The 10,822-nt window shown below is 42.0% G+C and overlaps 1 protein-coding gene across 1 annotated transcript in view; it reads right to left on the bottom strand.

Moving 5' to 3' along the window:
* Positions 1 to 10,822, bottom strand: part of fars2 (phenylalanyl-tRNA synthetase 2, mitochondrial) — a 126,177-nt gene that overhangs the window by 86,695 nt on the left and 28,660 nt on the right. Inside the window, exons 3-8 of the mRNA XM_084747358.1 lie at positions 7,193 to 7,530; positions 4,065 to 4,151; positions 3,323 to 3,382; positions 2,722 to 2,890; positions 1,796 to 1,958; positions 1,324 to 1,455 (exon numbers count right to left, since the gene is read on the bottom strand). Coding sequence (XP_084603484.1) covers positions 1,324 to 1,455; positions 1,796 to 1,958; positions 2,722 to 2,890; positions 3,323 to 3,382; positions 4,065 to 4,151; positions 7,193 to 7,512 — 931 coding nt within the window. The 5' untranslated portion in view covers positions 7,513 to 7,530. The remainder of the gene's footprint in view (positions 1 to 1,323; positions 1,456 to 1,795; positions 1,959 to 2,721; positions 2,891 to 3,322; positions 3,383 to 4,064; positions 4,152 to 7,192; positions 7,531 to 10,822) is intronic.

The following is a 10,822-nucleotide window of genomic DNA, read 5'->3' as shown; positions in this document are numbered from 1 at the left end:
TGAACAAAGCTGTAGCGCTGCGCTCCACTTCACCGCTGCTTGTTCCAATCAATAATACATGCTTTAAGACGCAAAGAGCGGCCGGATCACACCGCCGCCGCCGCCCTGTCAGTGTGTGTGTGAGTGTGTGAGAGAGAGCACTTCGTTAAGAAAACGTCTCTTTAACTGACACACTGTACGTCTCACTGAACGGTGTTGGTGTGTGGAGGAAGTTAATACAGAAGTGAGAGAACATGTATACATTTACAGCTGGACATTACAGGAAACAATCCATAATAACCTTTAAGTTTAATGTAATTTAAGTTTCTAGGAGAAAACTGAACCTCTACTCCTCCTCTTGGTTCTGTTTTAAGGCTTCAAAAATCTAACCAATGACAGGAGACTTTGACCACTACAGGCTCTGAAATGTCCTCAAAATGTAAAGTAGAAAGTCGCCATCTTCTACATCATTTTGACATTTTTCATCTTGTTACATCTTTTTGTCTTGTTGCAGCTTTTTGTTGTTCTTCATATTGTTATATCAAGCAGGCAGAAAGTCAGACACAGAAACAGAAATTGGTCACTTTTCAAAATAAAAGACCCTTTGCAGACGTGACATCATAAAGACAGACGTAACTGGCTTATCCATGGTACAAAAAGCAAGTAAAAAGGACAAAACCAAGAAAATCTGAGCAAGACAACACAATCAGGTGGGCAAAACACTTCTGAAGTGCTGCTGGTGGAGGCTGTGTGGAGGACGGATCAAAACCGTGGCTCAGATGTGCCGTTTCCTAACCAGTAATGTGTGCTGCATGTGTGAAAATCCAGATAACGTCCCGACCTGATTCTCAGGATAAACAGCATCAACAGGAAGGTCAGTGGAACCACTGTAACAGCACTCTGTACTGACACACACACACACACACACACACACACACAGAGGAGTCAGGCCACGCCCTGCAGGAGGGTGGACTTATTCTTTAAAAGCTCACAGACACACAGCATCAACAGGTCCGTCTCCATGACAACTGGGCAAACTTCCCCCACTGATGATGATCATGTGACAGAGTTAAAAGGTCCGGAAAAAGCATGTGTGTTTTAGAGGAAATGAAGCACAGCAGGACTTTAGAACCAACACTTCAACAAATACACACACAAACATGGTCTACAACTCCCAGCATGCATTGCACCTGAGGGTTCAGGGGTGGGTGGGCTGTTGTATCAGTCACTGTCTTGCACACGGGCTCGAAGCAGTGACCCTCCACCCACACAGATACAGTCAGTGTGTGTGTGTGTGTGTGTGTGTGTGTGTGTGTGTGTGTGTGTGTGTGTGTGTGTTCTGACCAGAGTTCAGCAGCTCCTGCTCCATCACTCCACAGCCCAGCACCTCCATCCAGTCGCCCTGGAAACGCACCTCCATCTCAAAGGAGGGATGAGTGAAGGGGAAGTAACAGTCGACCCACCGCACCTCCAGATCTGAGGAGACAGGGAGGAGGAGGAAGAGGAGGAGGAGGAAGAAATGGAAGGAGAAGAAGAAGAGAAAGAATATCAACAACCAGAGAAACAGGAAGAGGAAGAAGAACAAGAACAAGAACAAGAAGAGGAGGAAGAAAAGGAACAAGAAGAGAAAGAAAAATCAGAACAGGAACAAGCAGAGGAGGAAGGAGAACAACAAGAAAAACCAAGAAGTATGAGAACAAAAGAACAACAAAAATAAGAAAAAGAGGAAGAAGAGGAGAGGAAACAGGAGAACATATTACTAAACTGAAGAAAATTAAACTATGTGATGTCACTTCCTGTCTGGGGGCGGTCTCACCTTCTCCGAACAGGTGCGTGACGAGTCGAGTCAGAGTGTGTTTGAGGTTGAACTCGAGCAGCTTGACGGCCTCCAGACTGTGTGTTTCCTGTTTCTGAGGCGTCCGTCGACCTCTGGACTCGAACAGAGAGAGGTCCTCACCGCTCTGCACCTTCGAAAACAGCTGGACGACACATGGGAAACATCTGTAACACATCCTGACTGACTGTTTTCTTGCTGGAACTGAGGCATGGCTAACTGAGCTAATGGCAGTTAGCGGTTAGCTTCATTACTTTAGCAACAAGTAAAACTTTCTATCCATCAGGAAACTCTGTGACTGTGTTCTGTTGCCCGCTAACTGCAGCTAACAGTTACTGTTAGCTACTTAAGCAACAGGTGAGCTAAAGTTATCTGTCCATTAGGGAATTATGCATGATGTATCTCTTTCTTTAATTTAATACATTCAAAAACAAGACTGCTATATCTATGAACATTTCAAGAGCAGATGAGAACCTTTCAAGATTTTCCAAAGCATGTTTTCTGCAAACGTATTTACAGCGTAGTGCAGTAACCTCAACAGGGCAAACAGGAGCAGATTGAAACAAGGCTTGGTACTAAAATGTGACCATTTACACTTAACAAACAGAAAGGATTAGAATAAAAAATAAAGGCCTGTCTCTAATAGAGGCCTGCTTCAAATAAAGGCCTGTTTCACTCTACAGTTCAGGTAAATAAAGTCCCTGGTCACTATTGGAGGCAATACAGCAAAAAACAAGCAGGTTTTTGGGTGTGGAATGAAACCCTTATGTGTGTATAACTTCTGCATAACCAACTTAGTTCTTTTATTATGTGTTTTCTTCTTTATTTTATTGACAGGTTATTTTAGATTAAGAGGATGAAAATAAAGAGCACAAAAGGTGTTAAATCTCACAAACAAGGTGTCGTACCTCATGGTTGGAGAAGAGTCGGACTCCCTCCATCTGATGGAAGACGGGATAGTGACTGGCGTCAATCTCATCTCGCCTGTAAACGTCTCCGGCCACTAAGAAGGCATCCAGACCGGACCTCACCAGCTCCCTCTGGTGGGCGGAGGTGTGAGCGCGGAGCATCGTTTTCCTGCTCGTCAACACAAACATGAACCAAACAACTACTGTCAGGTGAAGGTGATGAAACAGAAAAACACATTTTCTGGTTTCATTCAAGTAACAGTTTCAAGTTTGAGTCCATCTTTTCTTTTTCTTTTCTTAAAGTTGCTGAACAGCTTTATTTCCAAAGTTATGTCCAGTTAGCCAGAGGACTGTTTGTTTAAAGAATAAAATCCTGAAAATAAAAAAACATACATTTTTTACTTACATGTTAAGTTGAACGTATCATTAGTTAGGCTTAAGATACGTTCACTTGTTCTCTTCTCACTATGTTTTAAATTCCAGCTCTGACTCTGGAACCTTGCAGCCTGCAGTAAGTACATTTACTAAAGTTCTGTACTTGTCAAGAAAAAGAAAAGACATCACTACAGATGCATTGTGGGTGGTAATCACTGTCACCCACCTGTTCAAGTAGTAGTTGTCTCCTCGTTTCCTGCTGGGGTGGTCGGGCGGGATCAGTAAGCTGTCAATCAAATTGTAAAAAAGATTAACTTCATATTCCATGCCTTTACAATCCTATCTTGAAAATAAAAAATAAAAAATAATAATAAAGGCCTGTCTCTAATACAAGCCTGCCTTCAATAAAGGCCTGTTACCTTCTGTAATTGAAGTAAATTACGTCTCTGGTCACTATGTGAAGAAATACAAATATCAATAATAAGAGCATAAACAAGCAGGGTTTATGTTTTGGTTTTTGGGTTTGGAAAGAATCTTTTCTGTAGGAAACATCTGCTCACATACTCAGTAAACAACATGATGTCTTGATAAAGGCTATCCAGATGTACCCTGAACACTTCACTGACTGCTCGTTTAATTTCAGTGACTGATCAAAACTCTTGTTTTATTTTCTTCAGTTCAGTTTGTTCTCAGGACATTTTGTATCTCCACAAATTCAATTAGAAATAAACAATGTATGGGTAAAGACAGGGCAAAATAAAATTAAATCAAAACCAGGAGAGGACAGCACAAATGTTTTCTTGAATCAATCAAAAATTCTGCTTGTATCTCAATTTATTCACACTACAACTTCTCTTCCTCTGTAAACATTACTTTGGTACCAAGAATTCATTTTATTTTAGTTTTAAGGTTAATGTTTGATCAGTTAATCACTCGTCAGTCATTCAATCATTCCTGAAGCTGCTGACCTGTCAAAGTTCTGCTCCACAGTCACCACAGGACTCAGGTTGTCGTGGACAGAGAAGAGAGGGTTTCCCCAGCGGCCGATGTAGGCACTGTCGAGGGATGGAGAGAACTGATGAACAAAGACTGACAGAAACAAACACAGGAGCTGAATATACCTCAATATACTCTGTGTGGAGGTCTCAATAAGAGGAAGGCAGGGGACTGACTGTGGTGGAGAAGACATTTACTTAAAGTAAGTGACCACTAGAGCTGTCAGTCCTTCGTAGTTGGTCATCCATGTGATTGGGTTTGAAGCTTAGACTGAATAAATATGGACAATGTGTCTCCACTTCCTTCCACTGTGCAAAAATGAAGCCAAAATATCCCGGATACGAGTTACAGCTCAACCGAGGAGGACGCCATTACTGTTTACGTCCCGTCAAATTCACACACATGCTCTGCACGATGGTTAAGTCGTGTGCAGCGACACAGACAGTCACGTCACAGCCACAACAGCGCTGATCACAGACACACACACTCCAACACATGCTGGCGTGAAGCCGGTGTTAGTGACAGACTCTAAGAACAGGATAAAGACAAGACAGTCTACAAGGAGACGGAGCAGCTGAGCAGCTGACAGTGTCGCCAAACAGCGGTAAACTTTCGAGCTCTTCAGGCTAATGTTAGCCAGCAGCAGACTGCTGCTCACAGACTGACAGTTAAAATCTCACCTCCTGTTCTGGATGAAGAATAAACAACCTGTGTTGATGCGATTCCTCAAACGTTTTATCATCCAGACTCCTTTAACTTCTGTTTTTCTCACTGCAAGCAATCTGCTTCCACGTGAGATCATGTCATCAGGTTAGATCTTGTGAGATCTTGTACGTAATGTTAATATAATAATATAATAAGGCCTGGCTGTAACCTGGAGCACTTTTGGAGGAAATGTTGAAGCTATTTAATAGTCAGTGTTTTCTTATGAACATCCAAATTAGTTTCACATTAAAGAAAACTTACAGAAATGTTTGTGTATTCTGTCAGTTAAAGTTGGACATTGGACTGGACATTGGAATCGGCAGGTCAGACCCTTAAAAAGTCGGAAATCGGAATTCAATTCCAATTATGTGCAAACATCAAACTAATGGACCAAAGGCAAGTTTATTTATATTTGATTCAGGATTCTGGTCCTCCTCCTTCCCTGCTCCAACACGCCCGATACAAATGAACGCGTCGTTGTCAGGCTTCTGCAGAGGCTTGATGACGAGCCGATCATTTGAATCAGGTGTGTTGGAGCAGAGAAACATTTTGGAAAATGCAGGATGAACTGTGCCTTTAAAATCAATCTCTAAAGAAAGAGAAGAACAGATGAGAACAAAGGGAGGAAAATCAGCACTAATAGAAAGTACTGTTGATCAAGTTTTCATCTTGTTTGAAAATTACCCAGCAGCCCTCAGGTGTCCTCAGAGCGCGTCGTCCTGCTGCTATCAGAGCACACAGGCTTTTCTAAAGAGTAAAGTTCACGACCTGTGAAATGGCAGAGTCATAAAGCACAGTCAGACAACACACTCGGTGACTCCTTAATGACTTATTAATGCAGTATTAATGCGCTCGCTGCTGCTGCTGCTGTGTGTTGGGTTTTTTTTTTTATGGCGAGCGTGAAACATAACCAGCAGCTGAACGATATTTCACTGAGCAGTGCAGCAAACTTTTACACTCCACCGTCCCCGAAGACACACGGAGCCTGCGGAGGGAGACAGTCAGCAGTTTGTGTTCCGAAAATAAAGAAAGAACACAAATATATAGACACAGAGTACGACGACAACAGCAGCTGATTTAAACAATGAACCGGTTTTATCTGGATGTGGACGATGAGACAATGTTGAGATGTGTTGGACAGTGTGCAGCACACACACACACTCTCACACACACTCACACAAAGAGGACATTAAATCAGGGAGTCGTGTGAACATTCACACCTGAAGTGTGAAGATTCACATATTAAGTTAAAATTTCACAACAATAGAACATTTGTCAGAATCAGCTCCCTGCAGAGACGACGCAGTTATATGAGAGTCTGAAGACACGCCGTCGGCTCAGTCTGTGTCCTCGTCCCCACACTGAAGGACCTCCCACTCAACTCTAAGTCCACAGGAAACAGCTGTCTGATTTACATTTGCTTCACTGTGATGCAAATGACGTGTTTGGGCTCCTTTACCTGCCAAGATCAGCAGCAGATGTTTGTGAAAAAAACTGTTTCAACTGATTTCACCACTAAACTAGAAATTGCAATATCACCAAACTCCATTTAAAAAATCGTGCAATTTGGAGAGTTGTTGCATGAAAAGAAACTTTATAAACTTTGTGAAACACCTACAACAAAACAATAATTCATACCTTGTTGTAAATTCTGCATTAAATTTAAGACATTATTTTGTTTCTTTTCATGTGAAAAACATTGTATTAGTTTAATGCACCATCACTGTGTCTGAGTGTGTCTACCTGCCAGTTAGAGCTGCACAATTCATCAAAATGTTATTGAAATCACAATATCCAAATTGCACAACAAGAACCAAATCACATTTCTTGAAAAAGGAAAAATGTGTTACAAACAGCTTCATAATGAAGGACTGTAGAGCTGCAGAGAAGCTCTGGACTAAAAATCTTCTCCGGACCAAAGAAAACATGTTTGTTTGGTTCAGACCTCAATAAATATCCCAACATAATGATTTTAATAGCTTTTGTTTCTGTAAAAGTTGTTAAAAATTGTAATGCGCAAATGATCATTCCCACTAATCACATATCACTATTTCAGTCATAATAATCACAGTAAGACTTCTTTGACCGTACAGTGCAGCCAACAATCAGCAGCTATTTCAACTAATTTCTACTAAACTTATGAAAGAATAAAACACTTTATTGATGGTAAACATGTCAGATTTTATTGAAGCTAATTATACGCTTCTTCTTTGTCACCTGTGCAGAAAGTCCCCAGTTTGGAATTTTGTGAGTTGTTGAGTAAAGAGAAACTTTCTAAACTTCGTGGAAAGTGAAGGTCAGTGTCGGTGAGTTATCAGAGTTAAAGTTAAGATATTTTCTCAGTTTGAAAAACGTGGAAACACGTCGGAGAACTTCACCTTTACTCGACTCGTACCTGTAGAAGTGAGCTTTGATTCGCTCCTTGATCAGCCACAGAGGATGATGGGATTGGTTGTGGAGGTTGCGGCCGACCTTGGCCAAGATCTTCGGCGTGACGTTGGTGAAGTCATCGCGCGGGTAGGAGTGGCCCAACACCTCCACCGTGTCCTGACCAATCACAGGCTGAGGGGCGTGGCCCTCTGTGCTGAAGCGTCTGCGCGATGCAGCGCCGCCATTGGCTAAGAGCGTCGACAGGCAGCAGCGACGGAGCAGAGGGAGGGGCGGGGACTGCAGGAGGGGGAGGAGCAAGGAAAGGTGGTTGCTGGAGAGTCTCATGATGATTGGTCCATGAACCTGGAAGACATGAGAATAAAATAGGAAATATTAACGTCAGCATGTTAGAAACACCAGAAATAAACAACAAGTAAAGAAGTAAATTAAAAAAAAAACATGTATGAAGGACTTAAAATGAGAACCCCAGTTTAGGTCTTAAGGTGTGAAACTGGTGTAACAGATTCTCCTGAATACTGATCCCTGCTCCCTGTCACACGAGCCCATGCAGGAAAAGTTCCTCAACATTTCAGGGACAGACTGCATGTGTGAAAAGGGTTTTTGTCTCCATCTGAGTCCAGTTTTCACTGTCCTTTTAGCTCTGTTTTGGTCTCCTCCTCCTCCACCAGCTCGTCTGTCTCTGTGATCAGTCAAACCTCAAGCTTCAGTCATTAAACGGATCATTTCAGTCGACGGTGGAGAGGGACACATGAATCAGAGCTGATCGTAAACACAACACACCGGCTTCTTCTCAGAGGAGGTAAGGTGAGGTGAGAGTTGCACACAAACACACAAACACACACACACACAAACACACACTTTGATAATTAGTTTATAATTGCAGTAACATCAAAAACAAGGAAGGTGTTTCTGTTCCTCTCCGTCCTTTTCCTTCTTTCTATCATTCAACTTCTGACAGGAGACGAGACAATCACCCTCGTATCTGTCCCCCTCAAATATTTGTCCATCCACACACACACACACACACACACACACACACACACACACACACACACACACACACACACACACACACACACACACACACACTCGGGGAGCATCCCTGAGCAAGACAAAGGGTGTTGCATTGCAGTGGCATTGCAGCAAAATGGATTATTGTTCCTAAATCCATGAAGCTTTTACCTCCGTGCTGCTGCTGCTGGTGTCATATTATACAAGACAGGACGGGGCAGCGCTCAGGTCACACACACACACACACACACACACACACACACACACACACACAAATAAAGCACTGGTTCTCAGGTACGGGGACATCTGAAGGTCATTCTGACTTTAACAGGAACATAAAAGTAAAGAACGTAGAGCCGTAATTTTGAGATGAAACAGCAGGTGAAGCGCAGACACCGCCCCCTACAGGCTGCGATAATCATCACACCTCACTGGGCAAAAATAGTTGCACAGACTGAACAACTTCCTGCAGATTTTCTTTTGCAGAATATAAGCTCTGAAAGCCCTCCAAAAAAAGTTCATCTGAAAAGCATTAATATATTCAGTAAAGGTCATGGCAGCCGAGGCATCATTTGTCTGAGGACAGGTTCTAAAGGAAAGGTCATGTAAAGACAGAAAACAGAAAGACGTCCTCTGCAGAGCTCTGATGTTTTCACAGGGTTTGAGCAAGCAACGAACACATAAAATATGACATAAAATACACAAAAAAGAATCAATAAATCAGCTGCACACAAACAATTTAAAAAGTTCATTACATTGATACTATGGCAAAGTCCTGCTCCTTCAGGATGGGACTGTGCAGCTAAAAGAAAAACTAGATCCTCCATGGAACTGCTTACAACAAGGTCTGTGATTATCTGAGTGCCATTTACTTCCATTATACTGGAGAGAAGGGAGACGACTCCTCAACCTGCACAGCTCACACATTAGAGATGGACAAATTTTCAGGGTGAACTGTCCCTTTAATATCAATGAGTTTTAGTATGAAAGACTTATTTTCAAAATTGACTCCATATTTTCAAATGTGCTGCTGTTTCCTTTTGGCAACAAGTGACAAGTTTTCAATTTCCAAGTGAAGGAAAAAGGTCTTTGAATAAATATTTCATGATATTTTCTGGCTGACTGTATTTCATACGTCAAGATGTTCTCCGAGCCCGAGGTAACGTCTCCAAATGTCTTGTTTTTGTCTGACAAATCGTCCAGAGCTCTGGAAGCCGGACCCAGAGTCGGTTTGTCATGTTTGTCTGATCATTTCAGCTCTAATCAAGTTGTAAACAAACCTGTTACCTCGTCTCAAACCCCGACAGTCACGATTAATAACTCAGATCACAGAATCTCTGACAATAATTTGGACTTTTATCTCCATCACCGCTGCAGCGACAGACACTCTCAGGATCTGACAAATGTCTGCTGGTCTGGAAAAGGTGAAGAAGCCCTTCATCTTGCATGGTGACAAAAAGGTCATGTGACATTTCCAGACAATATATAGCTTGACGTGCGGTGGATGTACGTGACGCTGCTGTGTTGTGCAAAATCATCTTTTCTCCTCCTTGTACACTCTGAATAATAAAGCAACTAAAATTCCTCCATCTCAGCTTTTTTTTCATCTCTTTGGGACTGACCTTCTTCTTAGCATGTGATCATCACCATATGTCTGTTCCCATGGCACCAAACACCACCACACATACACATATGGACGCCTACGCACACGGACACACATGTACAGTAAGTACGCACACGGTGCACATAATAAACTGCAGCGACCTGCAGCTGAGCAGTGAGAGAAACCTCACGTATGGACATATGATCCCACATGCAGTGATAACGTGGATTAAAGATTTCAGGTTTTAAGGCAGGAAAATAAACATTTACATGTCTTTGCTGCAGCAGCATTTAAAACAATTATTGGACGAAGTGAAACCAAACCAGTGCAGCAGATGAAGGCAAAGTGACCCACAACAACAACAACAGGCAAACAACAACCAAACCTAAACTGTATCAGTTTTGGACGGCTCAGACAAACGATGTCGTCCCGCAGAGAGAAAACTGCAGGAACAGATCAGAAACCATTTCTGCATGTTGTTCTAGAGGGTGGGGACAAAGAACATATGTTGTTGTTTCATTTGGAGAACTTGTTGGGCTGTTATAGCACAACATTAATTTTCAGAAACTGCTGCTGAACAATTGCACCAAAAAATAACATTATGGAGGCAACAAAAGAGCCCAAGATATCGTTCCAATACCATCTAGAATCAAAGAGGTTTATCTAAAACTGTCCATAAGACACGTGCAGATTCATTTTAGAAAGTCCAGACAGCAAAAAAAAACAAAAAAAACATGTGAAATGTGTTTCTTTTTTAAATTAGATCCGAACCAGTTTGGAGGTTTGAAATGGGATTTCTATCGACGTACCATTTTCATGAAAAACTGAGAAAATTCCTGACGACAATTTTAATTACTGTTAAAAACGTGTTTGATGATCACGCTTTGAAAAACTCACAGTTGTCAAATAATTGATTATTAGATTAATTGCCAAACATTTGGTAATTGATTCATTGGTCTGTTGTCTGTTCTTGGTTACGCTTCAATTTCTAGGTCCCATAATTCCACAGTAAACAGGTGG

Source organism: Lutjanus erythropterus, chromosome 21 (genome assembly GCF_056507025.1).
Source record: "Lutjanus erythropterus isolate fLutEry1 chromosome 21, fLutEry1.hap2, whole genome shotgun sequence".
Classification (NCBI taxonomy): domain Eukaryota; kingdom Metazoa; phylum Chordata; class Actinopteri; order Lutjaniformes; family Lutjanidae; genus Lutjanus; species Lutjanus erythropterus.
Note: the sequence above shows the minus strand (reverse complement) of the source record. Positions and strands in the feature narration are given on the sequence as shown.